This window comes from Pezoporus occidentalis, unplaced genomic scaffold (genome assembly GCF_034315485.1).
Source record: "Pezoporus occidentalis ecotype Australia unplaced genomic scaffold, CSIRO_AGI_Poc_V1 ctg177, whole genome shotgun sequence".
Lineage (NCBI taxonomy): Eukaryota > Metazoa > Chordata > Aves > Psittaciformes > Psittacidae > Pezoporus > Pezoporus occidentalis.
This window is the reverse complement of record NW_026913607.1, coordinates 963,517-978,683: the sequence shown is the minus strand read 5'-3', so window position 1 is coordinate 978,683 and position 15,167 is coordinate 963,517. Positions and strand designations below refer to the sequence as shown.

Below are 15,167 nucleotides of genomic sequence, written 5' to 3'. Positions count from 1 at the left end.
ATGGATGGAAGACACTATGGACATATGAACCACAGAGTTAATAAGTGATAAGTATGTATGCGTTCACTAAAATCATCAGCTGCTGATTTGTACTGGATTCCTCTTGCTGCAACAGTAATATGCGTGCCCTTTGCTTATGAACATAAAAAACCCATAGTATGTCTCATCTCTCTGTTAGTTCTCAATATGAGGAGTGTTCACCCTGTGTGAATGCTCCATCCCTGGCAGTGTGCAAGGCCAGGCTGGACAGAGCCTTGGGTGACATGGTCAGTGTGAGGCACCCCTGCCTATGGCAGGGGGCTGGAACTGGATGATCTTAAGGTCGTTTCCAACCCAAACCATTCTATGATTCTATGAAGTGGAGTTACACCAGACCTGGAGACTGCACAGCCTCTGCCATAACTGCAGTGGTTTTGTGCTTCATCATAGCTGGTGGTGGGGAGCTGCTACCTGCTGTTGGCTCCCTACTGATTTACACCATCCAGTGTCTGTGTCAGTCTGATACGCAAAGTAGTTTTTCCATTTGACCATATGAAACACATTAAAGAGATCTGCCACATTTTTGCAATTAGGCTCTGAAAAATAAAGTGACAAGACTCAACATCTGCTTTGAAAAGCCCTGGTTTAGGCCAACAAAAACGATTTTCACAAACCTGTGGGGAAAATGCAGTTTTTAAAGGGACTTTTTTCCCAGTACCCAGGAGCTGCAGGACCCAGAATAGAAGGATGCCTTTCAAAGCAGAGATTTATCATGGAAATTCTGACAACCGTCAACGTGAGCAATGCCGCCAGGCACCACTCTCAATCCACAGCATCTTTCAAACCTGTCAGGGGTTTTTAGAAAGGGCTAAAAATAAATGCAAAAATGCAGCAATATTCACACACACACACACACATATATATATATATATATGTATTATTGTTCAGAAACATCCTGCCAGCAGTGTAAACACAGAGGACTCCTGAAAACAGCTAACACCCAGCTGAGCAGCCTTTCCTAACCATACAAGCAGCACATTCAGAGCTCTCCTTGAGTTCTCCCAGTCTGCAAGCCATAATTATCTGGGATCCTGATTCCCTGTCATGACAAGGCCTGAGGACTTCCAAGTGTCTTGATCTCCTTCATCCGATGTATTCACACAATTCCACCCTCCTGACCTCCCACGGATTATTGCCCTTCTGAAAATAACACACATGGAACAGCTGGTGGGACCAGAAATGCCTTGAATGTAAATAGCATGGGTCCCTGAGACGAGATTGATGTCCCCTCCTCCAGCTCCCCACCACTTGATCTGACCCCTGTCCTCATTTGAAAAAAGAGTATATAGTGAAGGGGAAAAGGATCAGGGCACCATGGACAGCTAGGAGGACTCAAACAGCAAGCCTGGATTGAAAGCACGCTGAAACCATCAGGTCCACCACCTGCATGGAAGGCGAAGAAAACCAGAAGCAGTCTTGGAGTCTCGAAATTTATCCTAAGCCTGCAGCAAAATAAAAGGATAACATTTTACCCCAAATTCCAGTTATGTCTCCCCAGAAGATGACTGAGGTAACAGGTTGTATCGCATACATAAATTCTACTGCTTGGTCACCTCTGTGCGAGTATGAAAGCATAATGGAACAACTTTGCAAGGAACCCACTGTAAGACTCAACCCACTGTAAGACCTTTCTCCCCTTGGTACATATGTAAAAATGTAACCAGAATTTACACTTGCACCATTTCTTTAATATGATACACCAAACCAATTGGTGTAATGTATATTCACAAAAAGCAAAGGAGCTGGTAAAGACTGAAGCTGCGGAATGGTTAAATGCTGCCAGAAGGGAGCACATCTGCCGTCACATCCAAGAGCCAAGCCCCAGGATGCAGCATCTCAGGAACGGTGAAAGACTGGCATCTCCGCTGGCAGCATTCAGACATGGAGAGTCTACCTGACGTGGCTTGGAAACAGCTTATCCAGCTTGTTCCTGTGGGCTCCTACTTATGTCAGCCTTCATTTGTGCTGGAAAAGCACTTTTTCAAAGTTGAAGAGAAAACTGGCCTGCTGTTATCCCAGAGAGGCACATAATTGAGTCGGCAGGATGCCACAGACTACCAAATGCAGCAGATGGCTGTAGGCATCATCCAGTTTAGGATGACAAAGTTTGCACAAAAGAGAAACAGAAGGCAGGGAGCCCATCTTCTGCGTTGGGTTACGGGGCAGCGGATGGACCTGCACACAATCACCCAGCACACAGCCAGCTCCCAGGGCTCCTGCTGCCACTTCGACAATGACCAAATGAACAAGTCTGTAACTGAAAAGGAAAAGAGGGACAATAATGCAATACCAGGCAAAAGGGACATGAAACAACTGTTTGATGTAGTGCTTCTAAAATCCATACAAGAAAACCTCACTACACCAACCCTACATGCCATGATTCTGACATCCAGGACTGTCCCATATAACCTTCAGAAATAAAAGTATGACCTGCAAGTCTCGACGCACACCATTTTCACTGCTGGAAGGTAAACAGCTGATGTGAAAACACGCAAAAAGGAGATGAAATGCATAGATCTATACACTGTCCCTTGAATGGTGCCTCGTGGGGAGGGCTCTGCATGACATTTGGGAGTTTATTTTTGCCAATTCCACCCCAAAGGATCACAGAAATTAGGAGTGGAAACATTCCTTCCATTTTCCCAGGCGCCTTGCTCACAAAGCAGCTGGCTCCTAGGTTCACGACGACAGACAGACTGGATAGACAAGAGTGCTACAGTTCCACAGGAAGCAATATAGCACACTGGAACAATTTATAAATACGCTTCTGCTCTTTGTGAACGCAATACAGCTTATGTGCCCAGACTGACTAGTTTATAATAGCCACTGTGGTCACCAATCCTTGCAGGACACGAAAAACATCATCGCTAGCTCTACAGCTGGAAATGATGAAAGCAGTCTGTGATTCTGAACGCGAGTACTGCTATATTCTTGCCCACGATCCAAGAGCGGGGACCAGTTACAATACCTGAGATTTCAGCAGCCATAGCCACATCAAGGGACAAGAATGAAGGCACCTTAATTGTACTCAGAGAGTCATGGGAACACTTTAGGATGGAAGGGGTATTTGGAAGGGTAAGAAAACACTCTGGCTCTGGCAAGCAAAGTACCTGGCCATTAAGACATGTTCCAAAAAAGCCAAGGTAATGGAAGTCTATTTTCTGACCCCCACCATTCAAGGGAGAAAACCCCCACCTACCTAAGCGATTTCCAAATGCTATCTGTGTCTCTACTGCATGAACATTTCACAGTGCAGCTCTGATTCACGCCACAATGAGTTACAGAAAATAAGGGAGAAAGTGTTTGCCTAATCCAAGAAACAGTAAAACACTGAAACTCATCAGGCTAAATTGTTTCACTGGTGGGCACTTTTTAAACACTACTGAATTCCAATCCATGTAGGGGAACAAAAATCTAATCATGATAGCTGGTTGTTTAGCTATTCAGTGTATCAGCCCCTCAGTGACTGCACAGCTTGATCAAACTACAAAACTCACTATAACTCAATTTCCTCTCCAAGAAAATGAGGATATAAATGCAAACTTATCATACAGGAGCATCCTGAGGTGTGATACATGCATGAAGCACTATAAAAGGGCAACTGATAGCAACAGCAATATTTTGCAGATAGTAAGCACTGTAATTGGTTAAATTCCAGCCAGGAGGAAATGTGTACCCTGCTTTCAGAGTGGAAGGTTTCCTGAAACTTGCCTGTTTGACAGAGTTCATCTGTTTCCCTCAGTGGAACAAAACTCACCCACAGTAGCCATTGGATTGGCCTTCTGCTCCTCGTCTGGTCACAGAAAGCAACAGCAGGGTAAAAATAACAGGTCCTTTGGAAAGCTTTCTGCAAAGATAATACATCTTGGAATAGATGTCTACACAACTGGACAAAGGGAAAAATGGGCAGCACCATTTGCCAAAACACTGACAGCCGTTCCTATTCTGGAGAATGCTATTCTCCTCTCGAGGCACCCACCTGCTGTGGCCCAAGGTATTCCAAAAACATCTCAACAGTGAAGCTGTTGGCAGTAGCCAAATCCCCCAGGAGGGACCCTGCAGTCCCAGTCACAGGAACTGGGATTCTATTCCAGGGTACTATTTAAATGCCGTTCAAATAAACTCACTGTGAGCCTCTTTCCTCGTCCCACCTCTGCTTGTTTCTTTCAGATCACCTCTCACTCTTTTCCCTCTTCCCTTAACTACATTTTCCTACTCTCTCTCCCCCTTAGTATCCTTGCCCTCTTGCCCTCCTACAACACAAGATTCAGGCTTAATTCCTCCATTTGTTATTTTCTTGGCTTCTGAAACATTTTCTTGTCCCTTCTCTCTCTGCTCTTGTCATGCCTTTATGCTTCACATGCTCTAAGCTCAGAAAACTGGGGTAACCCTTTCAGAACAGCACAGCTCTGAGAGATATGAGGAGATCACCAGGTCCGCTTATCTGCACACCCAGGTGGCCATGCCAGCCTCTCACAAACTGCTATTCTCCTGTGGCTTTTGTGCAGGTCACCATCCTGTCCTTCCTATTGCTCTTCACCCTGGTCCTGCTCCTTGTATGTACCAGCTGCCTGTGACACCCTGGTGTCTCCAGCCACCACCGCTCCAATCAGAAGTCCTGTGAGCTGCGCTTGAATCAATGCTGTGTCATGCTCCTAGGAGACAGATATCGCCATCCTCAGAAGTGACACTGACTGAACTTGGTTGCTACCCCCAGGTCTTCCTGCCAACACAAGGCAAATTACTCAGTTGTCTTTGCCACAGATTTCTGTCTCTAACACAGCATTTGTACTGCAGAATGGTTTGGGGACACTTGCCTGTAAAGCCTGGCAAGCACTGAGCCGCCCTGGTGACACAGGGTATAGATGAGCTTCCAGCTGGTCCCCCTAGAAGCAGGAGCTCGCGGGTTGCAGGCATGTGCAGCCATCCTGCACCGAGCTTCCTTCCCAACTGAGCTATCAGCTCGGCTGACAGTGGAGCTGATGCCACGTGTATCCACGCAAGGCTGCTCTCTTCTTCAAGGGAAAACCTCACGGGAAACAACCTTTGTCTTTCTTTTAAGGATTTAATTGGGAAGCAGTGCAGCTGGGAACCAGGGAGAAGAAAATGGAATAGGAGAGCATGCCCTGCCATTGGTAACAGCCCAAAATCACAGCGGCAGGAAGCCTACAGGTACAACAAAGCACGGAGCCTTCTGCTTCCTCGCAGGCTCTTTTGTCGCACCAAAATCGAGCCACTTTAAGCACAACCGGGCCCTTTTCCTCCGCGAGCGATTCCCAACTCCCGTGGCCTCCAGAGGGTAAGCGGGAAGGAGAAAAAGCCAACCCAGCAGGATTTCTCCCTCCGGGACAGCCGCACCCTTGCCCCCGGCGTAAACCGGCAGGGGCCTTACCCCCACCCCCGGAAAAGAACTAATACAGACCGAGAGAACAGGCTACAGGTGCCGCCCGCGAGGCGCCACCGCTACTGCCTTAGACCCCCCCCCCGCGCCCCGACCCGGCGCCTGCAATCGGCGGCGTCCCGCTGAGCCCGCCTCCCTCGGCGCAGTGCCCGCTGGGAGCTGTAGTCCGCCGACGCCTTCTAGCCGCCATCCCCAGCCAGCGGGAGACTCCGCTTCCCGTCGGCCCCCGCGCCGCGGGCCGGCGCAACGCGGTGCCTGTGCTGCCGGGTGCCGGCAGTGGTAGCGCCGCCGCCATGGGCTGCGGGACGCGGCTGTGCCTACTGGGCGGCCTGGCCCTATGGGCGCAGCGGCGGCGGGCAGCGGCAGCCGCAGCCCCGGAGCGGCGGGACCGGGACCGGGACCGGGAGCTGGAGCTGAAACTGGTGCAGGTGGTGTTCCGGCACGGGGCGCGCACTCCGCTGCGGCCCCTGCCGGGGGGAATGCCGGTGAGGAGCGGAGCGGGACGGGGGCCGGGGCGGGTGTGCCCGATGGTGAGCGGCTGCCTTGCCTCCATCAACCCTGTAAATGTTTGGTTCTTTTCCCATCCCAAGGTACTACCGAGAGTAGATCTGGGAGAAACGCGGGGATTTGCGAGTTCGAATGGGAAGGGATAGCGCGGTCCCGCTGCTGTCAGCAGGACGGGTGGTGGCGGAGGGAATAGCCGGCGCTGCGGCTGCAGGGAGCCCTCGGAGGAAGGACGTGGGGATGGGCGTCCCGGGCCGCAGCCACGGCTCCTCCCACTGCTCCCCTTTAGCGCTAAGCCATCCCCACGCGTTGGTGCTCAGCCAGCGTGCGCTGACATGCCCCGGTGTCACTGCGGCTGACCCTCCCCGCAGCCGCGGACGGGGCAGCCTGGTGAGCCGACATACGGTGGTTCAGGTGCTGTGCTAAAGCAGTTTTTGGTGTGTAACTAACAGCAGCAATAGCGATTTCCTACAGGTCCTTCTCCTGTAAAGGGAGGAAAACGGGTGTGGAATCTCTTGCACTTCATCTGTGGACCATACACAGCAGAGCATATCTAGGATGCAGCACTGCTGTCTCTTCTGTGTGTGCAGTACAAAGATAGCTCCTTGCCTCGTGCAGCACAGAACAGCACAACCTTGTTTTAATGCTCTTGAAAGTCCAACAAACTGAAGCACTGTTTGGTGGGTTGGTTTGAAACAGGTGGAATGGCATCCCACACTTTTACACGTGCCTGCTCAGACTAAGTTTGATTACATGGTGACTGACCTACATGGAGGGCCTCAACCTCCCTCACCCTATGAGGAACATTACAGAAAGATCACATTTAAGGTAAGGCTGTATTTCATCGTGGTTTCACGTTCTCTCTGTAGACTGGTTTATTTCCATATTCCACTGGAGACCTTTCCTTTTCTTTACACTTAGGGTGGTGCAATTGCAGGGCAACTGACAACAGTAGGGATGCAGCAGATGTTTGCCTTGGGGGAAAGGCTGAGGAGAAGCTATGTGGAAGAAGCCAGATTTCTCTCACCAACGTTTAAGCCTGCTGAAGTCTTGTGAGTCTCTCAGTTCCCTCCTGGACCTTCCCTTGCTTCCTCCTTCGTAACATGTAGTCCTGTGCTAGGAAATCTTTATGAGCAGCAAACCCTTCTCCATCTTACAGCAGTCTGGCTGGCCCCTTCATCTTGCACAGCCTGCTGAGCCAGGTACTAGAACTCACTCTGAACATGAAACATCTGATGTCCCAGTAGTCCCGAGAGCCATGCCAGGGACAAATGCATCTCACCTATGTTTAGCCATTGACTGTGGTATTACAACCTTTATGGGGAGTGATGAGAAGCAGGTGTTTCTGGAGCACAGTTTAACTTGCTGTAGATGAAATAGCTAAAGTTCAGTGAGATGAATCACGTCCCTGCTGCTCACATCAGTAATGCTGGGAGCGAATGGTTTAGGATGAGATAAAAATTACACTAGAGAAGTGCCAATTTATCTCCACTGTCTCTGAAGGGAAGTTAAAGGGCGGAACACTCAGTTCCAGCAAGCCCTCCCCAGCTGCAGCATGAAGGAGAAAGTGCTGCCTCACAAACTGCTTTCTCTCTTTCAGCATCCGTTCCACTAATATTTTCCGGAATCTGGAGTCCACACGGTGCCTGCTAGCTGGGTTGTACCAACAGCAGAAAGAAGGTTGGGGAGACTTCTGACCAGTGCCTTTCCTTTTTCAAGTCTTCCCTAGATGTAGATACCTCACATATCCCACCTCTTTCTGCCTCATGGTTGTTACTTCTTCCCTGGTTCTTTGCAGCTGACCCTCTTCCCCATAGTCTCCTGGTCCTGAATGTTCTTTATCAACTTGTCACTTGCTCCCTCTCTTTGTGTAGCTTTCTGCTAGTGCTCAGCTTGGATCTGTTGCCTGAATGCTGCAGTTTCAGACCTACTGAGGAGGTTAGCATTAACCCACTTCAGAATCAAGAGGGCAAAAAGGTCTAGGTCCAGTGTTCAGATGCACATCTGAAAAGGTTTCTCAGAGAAACTCGAGTATCTCAGCCACGATCCTTTACAAGTTTGGTATCTGGAGTAACTCTCAACTGTATCCTGCAGTTGACAGTTACATGTATGTCCTACAAGTACACTCTTGAGTTTTGAAGATCTCATCACTGCTTCCTCCCTATTCAGTTCTAGGAGTAAATAGAAGTGACTTACCAGAGCTCCATACACCTCATGACACAGAAACTGATTTTGGCACATGCAAACACTAAAAAAAATGAACACACAAGTAGAACCTTACAAAGTAAGGTTCACAGCAGACATCCCTATGGAATTAAATGCTGTGTGCACAAAACAAGTACAGTGGCTTGTGTTGCAAGTGATAGATAGCTCAGGGGGCATTGCTAGTTGACAACAATGGACTTGAGCACAAAGACCATGACAGCGATTAAAACAGTCTAAATATACAAGATGCAGTGGTGATGTGATGCTTCCTTCTTGGTCCACAGGATCCATTGTCATTGTCACTGACGAAGCAAGCTCTGAAATCCTCTATCCCAATTACCACAACTGCCAGCGCCTGAAATGCTTGAGCAGGTAATTGCTAGCCATACTCCCTGTATGAGTTTACTGCTGCTCCATTTCAGCAGCAGTAATTTAAAAGAGCACATTTTCTTCCCATTTCCCAATGTCTTCCCCTGCCACTTACTGCTATTTGGGAATGGTTAGCTAGTTGTATAAAACACTTAGTGAGTGGAGTCATATACCAAGCAGTGACACCAGAAGGAAAAAAATACAGACGTTTTGACCAATTTAATTTAGTCTGTGTCTAGCAAACACTCATTACTAGCTAATGTACAGCTATTCTGTGGCATTGCTGCAGGGCAGAATTAATGTCACCTACTTCCCTTAACAAGCCTTTCAAGCGTGAACATATTGGGCCTCCTTTTTATATGCACAGTTTCAGGTTTGGGGGTTATTACAACATTCCTGTCACATTTATACCTCAAAGAAACTGAAATATACTCAGCCTTGACACATTTAACAAAGACTAATGAAGTAAAATAGGGAACATCCCACATAGAAGGAAAAACTTGCAGAGCCAAGTACTCCAAATGTTTGTGCCAGGTTGGGCACAGGGCGGAAACTGAACAACAGAGGCAGTTTGGTTGGATTATACATTAACATATTTTTGTTCAAAACCTCAAGAGTTGTCAGAATTCACTCACAAAAGCTCATTATATAATCCTTTGCCTGCAGAGTCAAGTGTTGCTCCTGACAGTGCAGAGGTGACAGCCCATAGAAGCAGTACATTCAGCCTCCTCTAGTAACGTCAACTGACCAGCAAGGGAGTAGACTGCAAGCTCTTCTGCTCCCCCCTCTTCAGCCCACCAAGAACATTTTGTGACCATGCCAGGGTGGATTTAAGCTGCAGTAAGAAGCACTGCCCCAGCTTACAGGCTGCCTATGCCAGAACCTGCAGCATATTTGATTTCAAACAGAAACTAGAGATGTTCTTAAAAAAAAAACCAACAAAACACACCACCACCACCCCACCACCCCCCAAACAAAAAGCAAATGAACTTCTTACACCTCCTTCCCCACACATCAGAGTCAGAAAAAATAAAGCCTCTGCAACAGATCTAAAACCTCTGCAACAGATTTGAAGGACATGGCCAGCATTCATATTCTGAGCTACAAGTATCTAGGTGTTTCCCTTTTCCCACACCATACAGTAATCAGTTCAAAGCTCCTACCCTTTCTTCTTTCATGAGGCAGTTCAAGGCTACTCCCTGAAGACACAGACTTACACTGTTCCAGTATGACCAGATCTGTTAACTGATACACAACCCTTGCTCATGGGAACCGCTTCTGAGGTGTTCACAGCTCATTTTTTAACCCCACCTGTGAGAGCAGACAGATTCCATCCCTGACATCTAGACAATGTGTCTGCAACTTCAAACTCCCAACATCAGGAATCCCTCAGTATCCTGTGGTGCTTTTCTTCTATCCCTCACTGATGCAAGACAACTCCACTGGGCTGGGATCACAAAAAAGAATACGAAAGATAAAGTCTGATGTGTGAAAAGTTTTTGTTTTCTTACTTCGTTGACAGGCATAAGTTGAAGGATGCTCTGCAACAGCCAGGTATCTCTGACGACTTGAAAACAATTAAGGAGAAGATGGGTATTGACAGTGATACATTTGTGGATTTCTTTCTCCTCCTTGATAACATTCTTGCTGAGCAGGTGAGTTGGGCATTCTATCACAGAAAGAAACATCCGTTTATCAGGCACAAGAAACCATGGAGTGCCAACACCTGCTGATACCAGTGGTACCCCAGTACCTTTCTACGCAATCCAGAAAGTTAACAGAAATAACATGGCCCTTTTAAAAATAAGATGCGGAGTCAGCCTTGCTCTAGGGTGGATGAAGACTCATCTCCAGTATTTATGTTCTTATACTGAAATCCACTATCTCTTTCAAGTATAAAACTAAAAGAACAGTTGGGCCTTGCTTAACAAAATGCTTTCCTTTTATTTTGTTTTTTTTTTTTTTTTTTTTTTTTTTGCAGTCAGCACCTAATGGTCATCTTAACAGTGGCTCCAGCATACTACCCATGAGCCAGATTGCTTCTGCAACTGGAAAGGGGCTGAGCATGTTTGTATCCCCCTTAGTACCTTTTTTTTTTCTTGGAGCTAATGGTAATTGGTCTGGCTGTTGCTTGAATAGCTCAAGGCATTAATGTATTCTTAAGAACAAGCATCCATCCTCTTGGTGCACAGAGCAAGTCTGTGTGTTTAAAACCATCTTAGAACTCCTCACATGAATACCATAGCACAGTACTGTAATACAGATGCTGTGACATGAACAGCTGTTTTCTGTAGGCAGTCATCCATGTGTCTTCAGACTAGGCTTAGAAAGGGTCACAGAATCACAGAATCCTAAGGGTTGAAAGGGACCTCAAAAGATCATCTAGTCCAACCCTCCTGCAAGAGCAGGGTAATAAGTTCACACAGGAACTTGGCCTGGCGGGCCTTGAATATCTCCAACGTAGGAGACTCCACAACCCCCGTGGGCAACCTGTTCCAGTGATCTGTCACTCCCTATTGTTACGCTGCAACTTCTCCTTCCAGGTGCATAATTTGCCAAGCTGCCCTGTGCTGAAGAACTTCCAGCAGATGGTTGAGCGTCGATCCGTCGAGTCGCTGCTTTTCCTTCTGGAAGATGGTTCAAGGTGATTGCCTGTATCCAGCCTTAAGGGTTGTCTTAGCCTTACCCAGGGTGGATGAGCCACACCAGCTTATTTTGGCAGATGGAAGTCCTTTCTGATCTGCTGCATTCCCCCAGCAGAGGCTACTGCCCCCTCATGAGGTTTGTACCTCAGCCATTGCAGTGTAAAGTCCAGTGCCTCAGGTCAGGAGTATGAGCTAGGAAACTCTGTCCATGCTGAAGAGGCTGAGACATGGGCTTACGTCCCGTCTTGCTGACGGTTGAGAGTAGTCTCCAAGGAACAGCAGTAAGCCATGGGATAGGCAGTGAATGCTCAGTTGCCATGTTGTTATGTGAACCTGTGTGAAAAGCGGAAGAGAGTAGGAGATGCTTCCAGCCTGAGGACTGAGGCTGCACAGAGAAGTCTGTCCTTGCAGATCTACAAGTACACTATAAATTCCAGCCTAGGAAGTTCATCCCAGGGGTGGCACCTGCACAGCTAGGCTGAGGAGTGTTGGTGCTAGTGGAAAAGATGATGCCAGGCCCTGCACACATGTAACTGCTTGTAAAAGAATCTGCTGCAGTTAATTACCTCCTCCACAGTTGTTTGCAAAGGTGGCTGAGTTACCAGCCTAGCAGCTGTTTGTACATTCATTTGCAGCTGCCCTATTAACCAGCTCTTCTCAGGTGGTGGCACAGGACTTGCCTTTTCTGTTAGGGCAGTTGCCCTTAGACTCTTCTTTAACTTGTATTGGAGATCTTGGGTACTGAGAGACTGATTTCCCCCACTCCTACCACCACCTGGGAAAACCATGGTCACGCTCGCCCCCCCATTTCCACTGATGTGTTCACTAGGTAGAGGGAGTTTATTCACACCAGAAGTTATTTAAAGATCTCCTTTTTGTTCAATACTGAGATAAAAACTTACTTTTAAACATAGCTGCCACCTTCTTGAATCCCACCCCTCCCCACCAGACACCCAAACCACTTCAGTTGCTGTGTTGCAGTTAAGTACAGTTAGCATAGCTGAAAACCATGCATCCAAAAATCACACCTAAGGAAACAACATAGCATAGAGCACATTAAGGAGTTTCTATATTTCCCTTTGTGTGGGCCACACCTGAGGAGATGGTTTGTTAACACCTCTCCCCTCCCAGTCTGCAAACACATTAGAATGGTTGTGGTGACTATGCAACTGAAACAAACTGTTCCTAAACACAGGAATTGGATTTAATAGTTCTTAACTATACTCAATACACATTATCAATTTGTAAGAGAAAAGCAGGTTCCCAAGTGTTGGTTTAATTTAATTTGAAAGTTTAAAAACCAGTAGATTTATTTCTGCTTCTTTCATAGAGAAGTTCTTCAGATGAGTGTTGGCCTCCTTTTCTATACCTTAAGGAAGAACATTACAGAAGCAGTAGATCCCTCATCTCCAGCTGAAAAGGCCAGGTACAACGCAAATCTCTTCCTGTAATTGTTAGAAATTCTCACTTGCTATCAGTGTGAAAAGCTGGTTCAGAAAGATGTTGAATGTGTGGGGTAAAGAGAATGAATGCTTACCTGCTAGCAAAAGCCTGAGTGCTACTGGCTATCCATGGAGGAACAGAGCCGACATTTTAGGTTTGTTTTGTTCTCCTTTTTACCAGAAAGCTCATTCTCTATGCTTCTCATGACACTACGCTTATTCCTCTCATGGTGGCACTGGGCACCTTTGATTGCAAGTGGCCACCTTATGCTGCAGATGTGACCCTGGAACTGTATCAGCATCAGCAGTCCAAAGAGTGGTTTGTTCGCATGTCTTACCATGGAGAGGTAAGATCCCAGGGGGAGTCCCTCACACAAATCTTGGGCTTCTGGTTTTGCCATGTAAAGCTGTGGAACAAGACTTGTTCTGGGCATGCCATCCAGCCAGATAACAGAGTAGGACACCTACAGCATGTCCATGGTAGCCAAGATCTCTTTTCTGTTGAGCTGGCTGTTAACCAAGGGAGTTTAGGCAAAGACTTTGAACTTCTCCATGTCTTCGCCATTCCCCTGCCACAGAATGTATCGGTATCAGCAAAAAAGGGCTTTGGCAGTGCACAAGATAGGTGATTTTGTCTCTTTGCCTTTGCAGGAGCGAGTGATGAAAGGATGCAGAGCAGGTCTCTGCCCACTCCAAGAATTCCTACAAGTTATTTCACAGTACTCGGTCAGTCCAGAGGAGTACAATAGCCTGTGCTCCCAAACAGAGGGGAATCAGCAAGCAGACTCATGATGAAGTGGGCTTAAATTAAAAATAGTTTATTGCCACAATCTTTGCCTATTTTTTCTTCCATATTCCTGCCAGCCTTCCCTAGTCTAAAGGTGTTGTAGATGAAGGGACTTTTCCCTACCAGACACAGGGTGGCACAGTGTCACTTTTCACTGCTAGCAACAAGATGAAAGCAGCCGTGTAATAGAATGGCTTGAGTTCACTTCTGAGGTAGCCACACAAAAGCACAGAGAGGCTGAAAACAGCAAGGGAGAGAACAGACCTTTTCAAATTGCCCTGCTGCTTCAGGAATACGAGAGAAAAATCTGTTCCCTGTATGCTGGGGCTGTGGGATGAAGTCCAGCTTGCTCTGTGTTACCAGACTGGAGAGCTTTGACATAACAATTGCTTCTATGCATGGCGAACTGCAGAAGCCACTGTGCCTTTCCCTGTCTTTTGTCATGTTGGAGGTTTTGCTCTGCAGACAGATGAACCTCCAAAATCACATAGCATTTAGCTACCAATCTTCTTGATGGCATTTTTGGGCACACAAAACCTCTCCAAAGGGACAGAAAGCCTCCAAGCATCTTCCCTGCGCTCTTTTAATTATGGAAATCTGCTGTGAACAAGCAAAACAACCACAGTGGCCCAAGTACAAGAACATGCACTCTTGGTGAACTCTGCTTAATGTGCTTTAAACAAGGAAGTCCGGGGAGCTGCTACTGACTTTGGCTTTGAGCAGCATTGCATCTATTCTGCACTTGTTGAAACAGGAACACAACCAACAGAAGTGCTTCTAACTGAAATGATAATGCTTTTCCCCTGTAAGACAGTATCAAGGATCACTATGTTGTCAAACCCCTCATTTTTCCGTCAGTAAATAAAACCTGTATCTTGACCTACTTTCTCTGGCATATGTAAAGGCTAAAATAGGGGAACCACTGCCTAAAATGGCCCTGCAGTTTTGGTTCTGTGTTACCCCTTTTCACTTAGCAAAACCAGACTGCAGTGATGTTAATGTAAGTCATTGACAGATACATGACTGGAGGCACTACAGTGCCTTCTCCATGAGAAGTGTGGGCTGGATTTACCTCTACTCTTTCATTAGCCTGCCCCCACCACAATTACATGTTGACACCTCACAGTGAGCAGAATAATTTGACTACTAAATACATTGCTGGAGGTCTCACTGCACTGCTATTAGAAGCAGTCAAAAAAGCAAACAAAACATTGTCATTTTCCACCAAGTTTTTATACAGCCTAGCAACAATGCTATTATATAAAAATCAATGTCCTACCCTTGCATAAGAACAGTGTGTTCTGCTCTCATCAGCTCTCTCTTTATACACGGTATAAATCATATGGAGAACACTGATAGAAATATTATGTATACAACTGTAAGTTACCTGAGAGGCACAGACTGCCTCCATGAGAAGCTTTGGCCATACCAGTAGACAAGGGGAATTCACATACCTTCTCCTAAAGAAGAGCTAGGAGCATCTCTCAGCAAAACTGACCAGCAGCCAACCAGGTTAAAAACTGCAACACAGAACTCAGCAGCACAAGCTGAGCATGTAAGATAGCTACACAGTACTGCATTCACACTGTTAAGGCAATCATATCACTCCAGGCAGGGTAACAAGACATTTCAGTAACAAGACGACCAAATATAGGCCAGCTTCTTGGCGCTAGCTAGGAAGAAGCCTCCACTGGAAACAGGTTACTTCTTCGTTGTCTCCTGCAGGGTTTGTGCTCCAGCATTACCCTTCCTCTTGGTATGGAAGTGGTTGGACC

At 46.9% G+C, this 15,167-nt stretch overlaps 1 protein-coding gene across 3 annotated transcripts; it reads left to right on the top strand.

Moving 5' to 3' along the window:
* The first annotated feature begins 5,702 nt into the window (after window positions 1–5,702).
* ACP6 (acid phosphatase 6, lysophosphatidic) lies at window positions 5,703–13,435 on the top strand. 3 transcript variants are annotated; one of them, XM_062614666.1, is made up of 10 exons: window positions 5,703–5,925; window positions 6,644–6,772; window positions 6,866–6,996; window positions 7,545–7,624; window positions 8,434–8,521; window positions 10,041–10,173; window positions 11,062–11,162; window positions 12,494–12,589; window positions 12,787–12,952; window positions 13,257–13,435. In XM_062614666.1, the coding sequence occupies exons 1-10, from the start codon at window positions 5,734–5,736 to the stop codon at window positions 13,395–13,397; spliced, it is 1,257 nt and encodes a 418-aa protein (XP_062470650.1). In that variant the 5' UTR covers window positions 5,703–5,733; the 3' UTR covers window positions 13,398–13,435. The 3 variants fall into 3 exon arrangements, with proteins under 3 accessions (XP_062470650.1, XP_062470653.1, XP_062470652.1); XM_062614668.1 differs by lacking the exons at window positions 5,703–5,925; window positions 6,644–6,772 and adding an exon at window positions 7,819–7,882 and having other exon boundaries at window positions 6,960–6,996; XM_062614669.1 differs by lacking the exons at window positions 5,703–5,925; window positions 6,644–6,772; window positions 7,545–7,624 and having other exon boundaries at window positions 6,887–6,996.
* The last annotated feature ends 1,732 nt before the right edge of the window (window positions 13,436–15,167 follow it).